The sequence below is a fragment of the Candida jiufengensis genome, assembly GCF_024610255.1.
Source record: "Candida jiufengensis strain CBS 10846 chromosome Unknown scaffold12, whole genome shotgun sequence".
Taxonomy (NCBI): Eukaryota; Fungi; Ascomycota; class Pichiomycetes; order Serinales; family Debaryomycetaceae; genus Lodderomyces; species Lodderomyces jiufengensis.
The window spans coordinates 110,288-126,294 of record NW_026261568.1 but is presented as its reverse complement, the minus strand read 5'-3'; the positions used below and the strand labels follow the sequence as shown (position 1 = coordinate 126,294).

At 28.2% G+C, this 16,007-nt stretch overlaps 4 protein-coding genes and 1 pseudogene across 5 annotated transcripts; 1 reads left to right on the top strand and 4 right to left on the bottom strand. All coding sequences in view use genetic code 12, as the record gives it.

Moving 5' to 3' along the window:
* Positions 1–583: 583 nt before the first annotated feature.
* PGA30 (Pga30p) lies at positions 584–1,396 on the top strand (the record flags this gene model as incomplete). The annotated part of the gene is made up of 1 exon (XM_051766162.1): positions 584–1,396. One exon carries the CDS (start codon positions 584–586, stop codon positions 1,394–1,396), a length of 813 nt encoding a protein of 270 aa, XP_051617579.1.
* A 1,094-nt stretch (positions 1,397–2,490) lies between these two features.
* Positions 2,491–3,030, bottom strand: KGF54_005371 (uncharacterized protein; the record flags this gene model as incomplete). The annotated part of the gene is made up of 1 exon (XM_051766161.1): positions 2,491–3,030. One exon carries the CDS (start codon positions 3,028–3,030, stop codon positions 2,491–2,493), a length of 540 nt encoding a protein of 179 aa, XP_051617578.1.
* A 1,469-nt stretch (positions 3,031–4,499) lies between these two features.
* Positions 4,500–6,253, bottom strand: KGF54_005370 (annotated as a pseudogene). Its single transcript has 3 exons — positions 6,093–6,253; positions 5,490–5,737; positions 4,500–5,419 (listed from the first exon to the last, which is right to left on the bottom strand). Coding segments are annotated over exons 1-3 (1,329 nt in total).
* Positions 6,254–8,211: 1,958 nt separating this feature from the next.
* JEN2 (Jen2p) lies at positions 8,212–10,024 on the bottom strand (the record flags this gene model as incomplete). The annotated part of the gene is made up of 3 exons (XM_051766160.1): positions 8,212–9,143; positions 9,211–9,475; positions 9,680–10,024. 3 exons carry the CDS (start codon positions 10,022–10,024, stop codon positions 8,212–8,214), a joined length of 1,542 nt encoding a protein of 513 aa, XP_051617577.1.
* Positions 10,025–12,440: 2,416 nt separating this feature from the next.
* On the bottom strand, positions 12,441–14,591 carry KGF54_005368 (uncharacterized protein; the record flags this gene model as incomplete). Its single annotated transcript, XM_051766159.1, has 1 exon — positions 12,441–14,591. One exon carries the CDS (start codon positions 14,589–14,591, stop codon positions 12,441–12,443), a length of 2,151 nt encoding a protein of 716 aa, XP_051617576.1.
* Positions 14,592–16,007: the final 1,416 nt, after the last annotated feature.

Here is a 16,007-nt window from a genome sequence, read left to right as displayed (position 1 = left end):
AACAACTTTATTATAGTTATTTTTGAAGTGATCCATTTATACTCAAAAAATATTTAATTATATTTGTATTAGCTATTGGATTGTTATAATATTATATTTATAATTAATTTTAGAGGTGATTTATAGTTTAATACTCACACGACCTTGAAATTTGATGTGATTATGGTCAATTAAATATAATTAAACCATTGTTGAGACACATTTTCCCTCGATATACGAGTTGACTGCACAGCAAACTAAATTAACCTACAGATGGCTCTGTGCCTTTCATATTCGAAATTTCTCCAAACTCAAAAATATTAAATTTATTGTATATCAAACTTTTGTAGATTTTGTTTACTTTTGAAGAAAAATAATATTTTTAAGATCTAAATTTGGTGATTTTTGTATTTAAAACTTAATATAATATTATTTTATTAAATTGTTAAAAACGTATTTATTATAAAACAATATATTATAGGAGTAAATGTGGGTTAAAGTATTTATATTTAATATAAATCCCAATTGATGAATTATTTACAATATAGTATTTCTTTTCATTTTCAAACTTTACAGTCATTCGCTTTTTATCAATTAAATCACAATGAAATTCTTAACAGCTGCATCAATTTTATCATTATCTTCATCAGCTTTAGCTGCAGTCAGACCAATTCAATTTTTTGCCACTTCTGAAAATGAAGAAGTAAATGAAGTTGGATTATATTCAACTCATGAAGGTGCAGGTATCAATTATTTCTTTGTAGGAAGTGCTCAAACTTTACAATATGATGATGAATCTAAAATTGTCTACGTTGAATTAAATACTCAACCACCAACTGCTCAAGCATTAGCTTTTCAAGGTGACTTTTTAGCCTTAACTGTTGCTGAAGTACCATTACAAGTTGAAATTGCTGAGGATGGTACTGTTACTTTCCCAGGATCAGATGCTCTTGCCGCTGCAAAAGATGTTAATGATCCATATGGTTATTCAAAAGACGTCTATGCTGTTATCAAAGCTAGAGAAGACGCTATTCCATTAACTATTAAAGCAGTTCTTGCTGAAGAACCAATTGAACCTGAAGTAACTGAATCAGTTGGAGTAACTGAATCAGTTGGAGAACCTGTATCAACTGAAGCCCCACCTTTAAAAACCGTTACTGTATATACAACTTGGTGTCCAGAACCAACAACAATCACATTAACCGTATGTGAAACAGTATGTTCTAAAACTGAAATAACTGTAACCGAACCAGGTTATGTCACTGTTAGTAACGTTGTTGAACCAACTGAAGAACCAGTTGAACCAGAAGAACCAGAAGTACCAGTAGCTACTGAGACCATTGTCCCTCCATTTGAAGGTGGTGCTGTTAAATACCAAATTGGTTCCTTGGCTGTTGCTTTTGCTGCTATTGGTTAAATTTTATAAGTTGATATAAAATAAAAAATAGTTGCTGAAATTTTGATTTTTGCAAGAATTCATTATTATTGATTTTTACCCACTTTTTGCTTATTTCGAGAACTACAATTTTTTTAGGCTTTTCCTTCTTAAATCCAATGTTTTTATCTTTTAATTTGAACTGTATATGTGTTTAGTTATTTCTGATTTATTTTATATACATAATAGAGCAATTTAATTAATCATTTTATAAATCCTACTCTACTACGATTCTATATTATCAATACTTATGAAGAAGACCAAAGCTGGCACCAAGCTTGCGCCACGACTATTTATTGCCTTTGACTTTGCTTACTAAACTTAATTTTTGTTCAGCTATAAATATTGGTATTGCTTTTTCGATCAAAATATTGTTTCAGACATATGCGAAACTTCTAAAACCTGCACATAACTACGTACTGTTAGTTTTGGAATCAAATAGAAGCTACTTTACGACTAATTTAAACCTGGACTTTTGAAATATACTCAATTACTTCAAGTATCACGGACACATTGTTGGTGACTATATGATTTTAAAAATTGTATTATAAACAAATGCATATGTCTAGAAAAACTTAATATCCAACAGTATTCTTTACACGCAAATGAGAATTGAAGAGTAACTGAGCATAAACTTCTAATTCAAATTCTTAACTCACGTAATAACTACAAACTTTGAATTTCTATAAATTGTAAGAAACAAGTTACTTACTGAAAAGCAGAATAATTTTTGAATAAATACCTTGTTGCCAAATTTGTTCGAAACACCAATACGAGCTCTTGAATTTGATTTTTGTGCTATCTAACAATATCAATTCTTAATCTTGAGTCAGTTTTAGCAAACTAATTCTCTATTGCCTCAATTACGTGAGTTGATTGTATGCCCGCGTGAACTATGAAATAGCTTCATCCTACCATCAGCACCTTTTTAAGTAGTTTTTCCATCATGAGAAACAAAACCGCACTTTTCAATTTCATTCTCTTTTTTGAATAATTACTTCAAGATTTTTCATCTTATTCCAGTTAACCTTATCAATTATTTCTACTGCACTTAGTTATCATACAATATTTTGTCCTTAATCAATTTGTGGATCAAAACGGCTATATGGAGGCGGTGAATCATTTCTCAACCTATCATTTGAAATACTCATAATGGCATTGCCGTTAGTTTTTGAGACTGCACCTTTGTTTCTACCAAACATTTTCTTAAATTTCAAATTTAATTTTTGTTTAAATTTCAGTCTTTTGGACAAATTATTTGACTGATCCGTTGCAGCTGAATTAATTCCATCAACATTGAGGTTTCTTGAATAAAGTCTGGTATCATTAACAGTGGATGTTGAATTCATTACTCTATTTTGATCAGGTCTTGCGCTATTGTTAAAAGCAAAACCTTCTTGACCCTCCGAAAATAAATAATTCCCATGAATTCTACTCAACTCTGCATCATCTATTCTTCTAAACTGTGAGCTCGTATTATACGAAGGGGGAAATCTTTCAGATTGTATTTCATTTCGTCTTTTAATATTGTTATTGTGAATGTGTTGAAGATGTTGAACGAGCAATTTCAAAAAGATAGATGTGAATATTAGCAAGCATGGTAAGAGCCATGACATGGTGTAACTATATCAAATTGAACTTCTTATGTTTTGCTCATCGAGGAAATAACAAAAATATGGCTGATTGATTGATTGTTTATTGATATAGTAGAAAACTTTGTAATAAATTAATTTCGATATTCCTTATTTTTTTTAATACAAATTTGTGTATTCTGTACACTAAATAAACTAAATGGTAATTATCAATATCATAAGTGACCAGGCATATATGGAGAAATGGAACGAAATAGAAATGAGTTTAACTATGTATTTACTAACAGTCTTGAATCTTCTTCAATTGAATATTTAAAATTAGTACACATCATGTATAAGATTTTTCTTTATCTTTCTTGACATCCTTTCTTAAACAGTTAATCTACTATTTTTTTGAGATACGACCTAATTTTTCAGATTCTCACAAAAGGAAACTATTTGTATAAGTTCTGTATTTCGGTTGACACTTTTTGAGCTTAATCGTGGTCATTATCCCAAAAAGCATAAATTCAAATCAATCCATGGTAACAAAAAGTAAAACATTATCTGTACTCTGTATTATATTAGTTTAGCCGATTTAGGAACTACCAAATGACGATTAGATAAGTTAGATTAATTATCTAAAGTCATCTAGTATATAGTTTTATATAACAACAACCAACTCATATATTAAGTACATACAACTTATATTATAATAGATATTTAGAATATTATTAGACCTTATCTACAGAATTATATCACAGAGGTATTAAGACCGATATAACTAAATAGATTACACAATTAACTAATTTGAGTATCAATCAACTCGATCCTAAATTTTGACAAACGTGAAAAACTTCTCCACTAAGTTTAATATGCAGGTGGGGCTAAATTTTTTCTCAGCATAATTAAAAAAATTGAATTGAATAATAAAAAGCTTGTTTAAAAACTCGATCAGACTTGATCAGTAGATGTACGTACTCAAAAGGGCACTTTATAGAGATAAATCTCATAGAAATGCTCCGAGCTCTAGAGCTTACGATAAGTAAAGGAAAACCAAAATAGATCCAGTGGAGAAACTCAAATATTCTCATTAAGTCGATTAAGTTAATATTCAAAAGTTAATGACGAAAACTAGGAGTAATTAAAGGACAAAAAATAGTACCAACCATTTAAACTCTCATTATGAGTGAACTTATTATCTTAGTTTAAGCTCACAAAATTAATAAAAATTATGCATCAAAGATTTACTCAACATTGCAAATAATTTTTAATTCAAAGTTTTGTTGAATTAATTAAAAGAATTAGATTAATGTTACTGTTTTAGTTTTAAAGTCACAAAAACGATTTACAAACATTTGGGAAAGAAAATTTTGCAACTAGATTTTCAAACAAAAGTTTTTCGCGAAATAGAAAAAGCTTCAACTACTATGATATATAAAATTTATTAAAACATTTATAATTCTATAAAAAACAAAGTCAACTAAATCATTTTTAAAATTTCTATTAATAAATTAAGCTTTCTGTTCTATATCTGCTTTTTCATCACCACGTTTATCACCCATTTTGGATCTATGTTCTTCATATTCTTCATCTTCAACATCGAAAATATTATACTCATCATCTCTCTCAATACCCAATTCTGCTCCTCTATTTTCTGGACCAAGAAGTATAGTACAAAATAAAAATGCAATAACAGCACCGACGAAAATTGCCATTGTTTTTCCATAGTCATGTAATTTTTCTTCAATGGTAGCTTCAATAGTTGAACTGGCTGAACTAACTAAATTACCTAATTGATAAGAGACACCAGTAACGAAAGTTCTAAATTGAGGTGGTGATAACTCTGACAAATGAATTGGAACAACTGACCAAGCACCTTGTATACCAAATTGCATCATAAAAGCAGTGATCCACATTGGATGAAATGCCCAAGGATAAATAAATGCAGCTGCAATGATATTACCAATTATTACAGCAGTTCTTCTTCCAATAAAAGTAGATAAATGAGATAAGACAATACCACCAGTTAAAGATCCAAGATTAGCACAAACATTTACAACAGTAGTTTTATCAACACCAAAACCATATTGAGAAGTTAACATTGTAGGATATAAATCTTGACTACCATGAGCACTAAAATTGAAACCAGACATCATTATAATCATATAAATAATGATCAACCAATATGTTTTAAGGGCTTTTGCTGCAGAAGATTTAAATTCAGCAACTCTAGACTTCTTAGCTTCAGCATTTTTTGATGCTCTAGCTTTTAAACGTTGATAACTATCGGTTTCTGGATTGATTAATCTCCATGTAATAAATATAACTGAAAGTCCTGCTGAAAAGAAAAACATATTTTGCCAAGACCTCTCTGTTTTATCAAATGCCCTTTGAAATACAACAGCAAGAAGATAACCTAATGCATAACCCTCTAAAGCAATTAAAGTTAGTATAAGTGAAAATTAAAAAAAATTTATTTTTTATAAAAAATTGTTCCATACCTTGAAATATACCTGAAAGAACTCCTCTAGCTCTTGGAGGACTGTCAGAAAGTGCTTCACTAGCTGCTAAACCAAACACACCTCCCATAGCTACCCCAAATATAGCTCTAACAGCAAGAAATTGGTTGTAAGTTTTGACAAATCCTGTTCCAATTTGAATAGCACATAATAAAAGTAAATTTACAATATATGGCCATTTTCTACCACAAGTATCTCCAATTAAACCAAATATAATAGCACCAACTGTTCTAAACATAAGAACAAGCTAGAGAGGTTAGTACAACTATTTTCAATTGAGTGTTGAGATCTTGTTTTGAACTTGTTGGTAAATCTAATAAATGTGGTAGCCTGTCATTAGCCACAAAACCAAATATTATTATGAAACAAGTCAACATAAACCTCATCAAATTAATACATACAGTAATTCCCCATGTGACATCTTTTTTACTTTTATTTAAAGTTTCACTAACTGCAGTTATATTCAAGCTTGTAATAAAAAAATCAAATGCATCTAAAGTCCAACAACCAAAACCCATACAAAAATAATTCCACTGATGTAGATTTAATTCAATTAAAGGATGAAAAGGATTTAAAACTTCATACCAACTATATTTTTTTAATTCTTCTTTACCAACCCATAAAGAAGGTATTCTTGTTTTAAAATAATTTTTGATTGCTTTTGAAGTGAAAGTTGGCTGACGAATAATATGTTTATTATGTTCATTTGCAGAAGCTGAAGTAATTGTATGAATTGATTCTGACATCTTTGAGAACCAAATAAGATTAAAAATTCAATTGAATGATCTTTAAAATGAAACTGCAAGTGAGTTCTAATTAGAATTTTATAGTTTTTGAAAAAGAAAGGAATTTGTAAACTATTTATACAAAATTTATAAATCTTTAAATTTTATATTTTATCTATTTTAAGATTTAATCGTTCTACATATTTTTTATTATTTTTTATATTTTGTGTCAACAAGGAAAATATAAAGATTTATTATAAAAATAAATAAAATAAGAATAAAAAAAGTCTTCAAACTTTTTATAAAAATGAAAAGATTTAATAATCTCATGACTTTGGGTACAAATGCTTATTTTCGAAAATTTAGTTATTGATTTGGCGAAAAAACAAATTTTAATTCCGTATCTACTTGCTAATGTAAATGGGTTATTTCATGTTTGATTAATAATTTAAGTTTAATTTTTTAGCCTTGCGTCAAAGGAGGGGATGGAAAAAATTTAATTGATTGTTAATTTTTTTCGTTTATGTACGATAACTTAAAAAGAATTTTCTAAACAATAAATAATTAACCATTTCTTGATTACAAAATCTTAATTAAAGTATATTTTTTAAATCACCATATATAGATCTTTACTTATTCTTGTCATTAATCTTGATAACTTTAATAAAACAAAGAAATTCAATACTCTAACAAAATTTGAAAAAGAAATACTCGAAAGCTCGAGTGATATAGATTAATTCGATAATAATAAAAAGTAACACAAGATTTTTTAAAAATAATAATTTTTCTTTTATTTATAAAGTTTTTGTATTATATTATTATTTTTTATTTGATTTTTAAGTATTGTGATCTATAGATTGGAAATCGATTATAACAATTATTTTTACCCTCTCAAGATGATACTTATTATTGTTTAAAATTTGACAATTATGATCTTACTGTTTTTTTCTCTTTAATATTAAATTTTAAAATTCAGAGTATCTCAACCGAGTAAGTTGTCACGCTAAAAGATAAATAAAAGAATAATAATTTTGAAACAAGCCCCCCTGTATTTATTATATAATAATATGAATTTTTCCTTTTTAGATTATACTTTTGTAAATTATTTCTTGGTACCTGTCAAAAATGTCAAAAGAGAAACAAAAAATAAAAAAAAATAAAAATAAAAATAAAAGTAAAAACAATAAAAATAAAAAAAATAAAAAATAATAATACAAAACTCCGAGATTAGCAATATTATATCTTTCGAACCCATCTATAAATAATTACGTGTATATCTTCTAATATGAGTAGTGATAACTGAGGAATGAAATCTTTGAAAGTATTTGAAAATCTTTAACTAGTAGAAGCATTTTTAACCAATACTTTTGATATCTCGTAAATTTATGCACGGTAATTAATTTTAGCACAACAGTTTAGTAGCAGCCATATATGTTTTAGACAACGTACAAAATTGGTTATCTCATTACAATTATTGATTATTTTATATAAATGTTTGATAACTAAGCAAGTATGCTAGAATTCAGCTTTAGTTTCTACTTATTCCGTAACTTTTAACCGTACTTAAGATATGTAAGTAATTTCGAGAAATTTACTTTTGGGGATTTTCTGCTCAACAAATTTCTCAAAATAGTTTAAAAGTTGCCTTGTAAACTTCATCGGGTTGAACATCAAGATAATTTGAATTTCAAGGTGAGCTGTTTTCTATCAAAATTGTATGTTTAAGATAATCATGCTTAGGATAATGGCACTCATAGAATTGACCACAGAATGTAGAAGCTTTGTTATTTATATTTAATTATAATAGCTTTTAACAATAGAATTACTTATTGTCTGATAACTTCAGTTCATAACGTGATTTTTAACTTTAAGTTCAATGAAATCAAAAATTAAGAATAATTTTGCAGCTATTAAAAATTCCTAATAAGCAATATAAAATCCTACATAAAAACTATTTGCTAGTTACACTCTTAAACCCATTAAACTATATGTTCAGTTTCAGGTTTTTCAAGTGTTATATCACCATGTTTATCATCCAATTTTGATCTATGTTCTTCTTCTTCGTCTTCATCTTCAACGTCGAAAATGCTATATTCATCATCTCTCTCAATACCCAACGTAGCACCTTTATTTTCCGGTCCAAATAACGTAGTAAGGAGCAAAAACCCAATAACTGCGCCAATGAAAATAGCCATTGTTTTTCCATAATCATGTAATTTTTCTTCAATAGTAGCTTCAATCGTAGAGCTAGCTGAGCTAACCAAATTTCCTAACTGATATGCAAAACCTACAACAAAAGCTCTGAACTGGGGAGGTGATAACTCTGATAAGTGAATTGGAACCATACCCCATGCACCTTGTATACCAAATTGCATCATAAAAGCAGTGATCCACATTGGTTTAAATGCCCAAGGATAAATAAATGCACCAGTTATAATATTACCAATAATGATAGCGGTTCTCCTACCAATAAAATTCGATAAATGAGCCAACACAATACCTCCAGTCATAGCTCCAAGATTAGCACAAACATTGACTACTGTGGCTTTATCATCACTAAATTTGTACTGTTTTGTCAACATTGTTGGATATAAATCTTGACTACCATGAGAGCTAAAATTGAAACCAGACATCAAAACAACCAAATAGATAATAATCAACCAATAATTTTTGAGAGCTTTTGATGCAGAAGATTTAAGCTCGGCAAGCTGTGATTTTTTAGATTTGGCATTTTTCAATGCTCTTTCTCGTTGACGTTGAAAACTTTCGGTTTCAGGATTGATCAATCTCCATATAATAAATATAACGGATACACCCGCTGAAAAAAAAAACATATTCTGCCAAACTTTGGTAGTTCTTTCAAAAGCTCTTTGGAATACAACAGCAAGGAGATATCCAAAAGCATAACCCTCTAAAGAATGCAAAGTTAGTAATGATGCAAAACTTTTACGCAATTTTGAAAAAGTGATTTCACATACGTTGAAAAATCCCCAGAAGGACTCCTCTAGCTTTAGGAGGGGAATCAGAAAGTGCTTCCTGAGAACAAATACCCACTACTCCTCCCATGGCGAGGCCAAATAAAGCTCTTACAGCTAAGAACTCTTTATAGGTTTTGACAAACCCTGTTCCAATTTGAAGTACACATAATAAAATCAAATTTATAATGTATGGCCATTTTCTACCATAGGTATCTCCGATTAAGCCAAATATAATAGCACCAACTGTTCTAAGCATAAGAACAAGCTAAATTTGTTAGTAATGGAACTATATCTTGACTTTAGTTCTTCACCTACGAACTTAATTGTAAAATTTGTTTGGATTGTGTGGTAGCGTTAGTTTTGAGTTACAAAACCATCTTGTTTCAAAATGGTGTGTCTTAATAACTTTGTCAAATTTAGATATGGTAAAACGTTCAAAATGGTGAAGGATCAAAAGTTATGCACATACCGTTATTCCCCAAGTCACATCTTTTGTACTTTTATTTAAGGATTCACTAATTGCTGTAACATTTAAACTTGTAATAAAAAAATCTAAAGCATCTAAAGTCCAACACCAGAACCCCATGAAGAAAAAATTCCATTGATGTAAATTTAGTTCAAGTAATGGATGGAAAGGATTTAAAACTTCATACCAAGTGTATTTCTTTAACTCTTCTGTACCAACCCATAAGGAAGTAAATCTTGTAATTAAATAATTTTTGATCGCTTTTGAAGTGAATGTTGGCGGACGAATAATATGTTTGTTGTGTTCATTCACAGCTGTCGAATCAATTGAATGAGTTGATTCTAGCATTTTGTTTCAAGTAAAATATACCACTCAAATTATAAAAAAATTTTTTGTATTGAATGAAGATAAGTTTTCAAACTTAATTGTGCAAAAAAGGAATTGAAAATCTTTTTATATAATATGATACAAAAACTTAACTTTAAGTCGAGATTATGCCAATTATTATTATCAATTTAATTTTTTAGAAACAATAAACTTCGTAAAAACAAATTAGACTTGTTTTTGTGTTTATTTCATCCCCGCAGCATCTTCACAATTAACATGTAAAAAGATTACAAGTAAGAACAATGCAATTGTAATTTATATTATAAAGTTTTACCGCGTTAGTTTTAATCTAATTTTTAGCCTTGCCTCAAAGTGGTGGGGATAAGATAAGTAAGTTAATTTTAGTATTTGATTGGAAATTTATTCAACAAATTTCAAATAATTCCAATAAAAGTAAATACAGGTTTATCAAAATTTTTTTCAAATCCTCAGAGTTTGGAACTTTACCCATAATAAAAGGTATTTCGAGGTACTCTTCAATTCGGGAGTTCAAATAAGGTACCAATAAACGCAAGAGATTTAATTAGGAAGAAAGAAAAAAGTGAGAACTTAGAAAATGAATATGTAAATCTCGTATGATTTGGTAAAGAAAAAATTGTAATAATTTAATTGTAACACAAGATTCAATAATTTAATAAAAAGTGGTGTCTTTTTTCCGGAGTTCTAACCATGGATAAACGAAGATACGAATAAAACTAACTATTATTCCCCCACAAACTAATTAAAATTACCTTCCTTATTTGTCAACAATTATATCGGTAATATAAAAGTTCATCTTCAATCCCCGGAACACCATCACCAATCGGGGGCTCAACTTATCAAACGAATGATAAGCTTCTTCCTTATTTTTCGTAAAAAAATTAATTAATATTTGTGGATTTTAAAGATATTATTTTTTTTTTTTCTTGGTACTGTCAAATACGTCAAAAAAAAAAGTAAGAATATGGAATAGAAACAATGTTTTAGACAGAAATAGAGAAGAACATGTCTTGTATGTGCGAAATTGTAGAGCTACTTCAAAATGATTTATAAATATTTTATAGCTCTAGACGTCATGTTGATAGAAGAGCATGAAATTCTTCTCACAGTTTAGTAGGTAAAACTTTCTATTTGAAATTCAACTCAATTGAAATTTAAAGCTTTCCCCGCGTAGTGCATATAGTATATCATTAAACTTAAAGAGCTCAATATCAAAGAATAAATTGAACTCTATTGTTATTAGCAAAAAACTCATTTCTATTAGCCAAGAATTCGTAAAAAGATCTTGAAAAACATATGTTATTGCTCCTTAATTGTTCGAAGGTCTATTGTGTTTTGTGTGTGTAATTTTGATCTTATCAATTATTCTTTGCTTATTCTAAAAGTAAATTTCCATTTGAGGGGGACTTAAATGTCTTGTACTATGGAGTTATAGAAGTATTATAGGAGGGGTTGATTACAATTCTTTAATCTACTTGAAATTAAAGAATATTAAAGTTGTTGAGAAAGAATGTTTGCGGCCACAAAGTTTTTTAACCTATTTGAATCCGCAATTCGATTTCACCAACTAGTAGAATATAATAGTACTTGGCTGAAGAAAAGGGTTCTGGCTTTTATAATTTTTTCATATTTTGCAATTGGTATTGGATCAAAAAGGTGGATGGTGCAAAGGACTGCAAGGCTCCCATTGGCGATGTCGACGGTGATAAATTAATTTGGGTGTTGAGTCTTCGGATCATTCAGGTGTGACGCCTTTCAGAGGATTTATCTTCAGAAGGGACTTTGACTAGCGATTTGAATGTATAGGGTTTTAGTGCATACATTATCAAGTATGGTGGTGATAACTATCTTTTTGAAAAAGGATGCTTTTTGATTGACTTTTTTTTTTTTAACGGGTAAATGTTTTTTTTTAGATTTTGAGATGTTTTCTTTTTCGAATAGGTTATAATTGACAATTTATTTTACTTTCGATTTGTGATTGATTGAGCTGTGTTTTTTCTATTATTTTTGCAGCTATCTAAGAGAGGCTCGAGGTATTGCAGTACGGATGTTGAGGTATAAACGTTGCGGTACGGATGTTTTAGTATGTTTTTATGCAAAATAAACGAAAATTTGTTTATAAACTATAAAGTTTTGATAATAAATGTACTGTAATGAACAATTAAAAAATGCTGTTCTCACTTTGGCTTTCACTGAGTATTGACGACAAATCATCAATAGTTCTTGAATAGTCTTTGTTACGTCCGCCTACTGTCGGCTGTGTTAAAATGGTACAGTCAGTGTCCTCCGACCTGCTTTGGAAACATCCCTAATCGCAGAGCAGACAAGTTTAAAATTAATACTTCTTAATTGAATTTATTAAATTATATAACTACAAACTCCTCAAAATAATAAGATACTATCTTCTTCTATATCTTAAAACTCTCTTGAATAATTCATCCTCTTCTAATTCAATTTCACTAATAAATTCATCCAAAATTGATTTATCTCTAATATACAAATCACAATCATTTGCTAAAACATATTTATCAACCTTGGTTTCTTTACTTAATTTCTCAATAAATTGAATAATACTACGTCTTTCAATAAATGTATTATACTCAAATTCGTCTCTAATCCATTCTTCTCCATAATTTTTTAATCTAAATTCAATTGATGGTGATGATTTATACCATTCTTCAACAATTTCATAAACAGTATTTAAATTTTTAAAATCAAAAATTGGAACACCTGTTGAAGTAACTTGTGGTAAACTTGATTTTGGTTTTGGACCATTTAATTCAATATCAAATTTATTTAAATTTGTATTAATAGCAGATTGAAATTTCGTAATAATAGCTGGTTCAACTTCAATTAAAGATTTCATTGTTTCATTAATATTTCTTTGAACATCCAACCAAACTTTTCTAATTTCTTCAATATTTTTCTTGGTGATCTTTTTTGGGTATTGCGGTTGTTCTTGTTGTTGCAAAGGTACTTGTAGTACTGTAATTTGTTGAATTGGAGTTACTTCCTCATCGTCTAAATTATCATCAACATTACGATCAAAATCATTTTCTTCTACTGGTGATGGTAATTTTTCTTGTGATTTTGGTTTTCTACCCCTTTGCTTTTTTGCTGAAGCGGCGGAAGTGGTAGCGGCGGAATTTTTGGAGGTTGTTGATTTTTTTTTATTATTTGATTCATTTGATGAAGAAATTTCTTCAATTGATGATGACGATGATGATGGATCTTTTCCCAATTCTTTATAAACTAAATATTCTAAAGCAATATGTCTATTTGGAATTTCTTTATTTTCTAAATGATAAACCAAAAAATTAATTTCTTGTAATTTTGAAAAAGCAGGATCCATTTTTCTTAATCTAATAACTGGTTTTGATGATGAACTTAAAGCAAATTGTTCTTGATAAAATTCTTTCATTAATTCCCCAGTAACAAAAAAATTATCTAATTTCTTTTTACAACAGAATCGAATATAATGTTTAAAAGTTGTAATGTATCTTTTTCTTGTTTCAAAACCTAATGATAATAATCTTTGTCTTGCTTCAGCATTTGTTAAAATTTCATCATCAAATTTTTTAAACATTTTAATAACTTCTTCAGTATCTTGTGACATAATTCTTTTATTGATTTTAATATTATCACGATCAACTCTGTATCTTCTTTTTGGATATTTTCCATTTTCTAACGCAAATTCTTCTTCATCAATCATATAAGGAATATCTTCTTCAGTAAGATCAATTTTTTGAGAAATAATTGATGTAATTGGAATACGCGTTTTAGTTGGTTCTGCAATAACACTATCTGGATGGATTGAATGTTCCATCAATTCATGATTTTGATAATGAACTTCCTCTTGTGGTGGTAATTGATATTGAGGAGGAAGTTGTTGTTGTTGCTGGTGCTGTTGTTGTTGTTGTTGTTGCTGTTGTTGCTGTTGCTGTTGTTGTTGTTGGTGGTGTAACTGTTGTTGATGCAATTGTTGTTGATATTGTTGTTGTTGTAATTGCTGATTTTCATACATTTGATTTGCGGTAATAGCTGGTGAAGTACTTCTTTCATAACTATTATTTGCATTTGAAGCTTGTTGATACATCATTTGAGGATTTGCATGATGGAAAGTTGCTAATGGTGGTGGTGAATCATTTGTTAATAAATGATTAATATGATGTTTAGTTGAAACTGATGCACCGGTAGCATTTGCATTGTTAACATTATTATTCAACGCTTGTTTTTTCAACAGTTGAGTTGAAGTTTGTTGAAGGGATGTATCAACAGGAACTTTTCTTTTTCTTCCTCTTGTTTCAACTTTTTTAACTGATTTAGTTGATGAATTCCCATTTTTACTTGATGGAACTTCAATTAAAGGTTTTTTTTTCCTACCTCTAGTTTCTTTCTTTTTTGGTGGTGGTTCAACATAAGCATCTTTATCTTGTTGTCTAATTTCTTCAATTTGTTGAATGATTGGAATAACTTTTTTCAAATCTTTCCCGTTGTTATCTAATTCAACATCAATTAATGAACCTCCAGATCTTCTTGTGGCAACCATTTTTTCAAAAAAAAAATTATTACAATTAACAAAACTTAAACAAAATTGATTCAATACTTTTAATTTGACTTAATTAGAAGATAAATTTATTAAATCTGCACTTTAGTTTGATTGATTGAATTTGTTTCAAGTTGTTTTTTTAAAAAAAATAAGTTGTTGAGTGGTAATCAAAAAAAAAAAAATTAAAATTAAAAATTTAGAGAGTTTTTTTTTTGATGATTTTTTTTATTTTTTATTTTATTTTATTATTCCTTTTTTTCTTTTTTAATTTTAATATTTGATATTAAATTCCCTCTCTTTTAAAAATAACAGTAAAATTAACACATTGAAATAAGATAATCTAATCACTTATCGGTTGTCTAAAGGCGATCCTTGAGTTGAGCAACATGTAAAGTGAAGTATATTCCATAAACAACTATACAAACATTTAGTACAGTATATAATTTGTTAATGAAAATAAAAATCTCTGTAATAATTTTCAAATATCTTATTAGTTTTTAAAATATAAACAAATAAATTTTCAGAATAGGGAGTAGTGAATAATAATTATTATAAATTTAATCAAAACTAGAATATAAATTATTCATATATATATGAAAGAGCTGTAATAGTAAGAGATGCTACATCGGGCACCAGATATTGAACTTTGAAGCTAGTTTAGCGCCTATTGAATATTATTATAAAGTTATCAATTGATCAACTAATCAATTAAAAGTGGGAAAAGAGAGAAAAAAATTAAGTGATGAGATTTTATTTTCTAATTTATTCGTTTAGTAATGTTTGATTATATTTATGTATCTACTACTGTTGAACCACATAGAATCAATCAATGTTAGTTTATTGAACGAGTGTTTACTAAATGCTAAGATAGATTCTTACATTCTACAAGCTAATTTGTTCTATGTTACCATATCATCAACTAATAATTAACTATTATTAAATATATTGTTCAATTATCCTTACGCGTAACTTTTATTTTTAGTAATTCATTTTAATGTACAAATAGTTAAAAAATTTTGTTATTTAAGAATTAGTACGATCTTATATACGTAAAGATCTTGTTTCTCTTACAGACTAGTTTAAAGAGCTAAAGATTTAGCTTTATATACACCATGAATTTCATTTAATGTACAACAATCAAGTTCTAATTTTTGAATTAATAAAGTCTTATATAGTCTCTACCCAATAATATTTTTTGTAAAATATTTTACAGAGGAAAAAAAAGTTAATAATTAGAATTATAATATTTTTTTAATAAACACAACAAAAAAGCTTGAATATGAAATACTCTACAAATAAAAGTGTAAACTTTAATAGATATAACTTTAATATACTATTGTTCATATAGACAATATTGGGAACTGTAATTAGTTCTATTATATAATGTGTTGATAAGTAATGGGAATTAAATAAAAT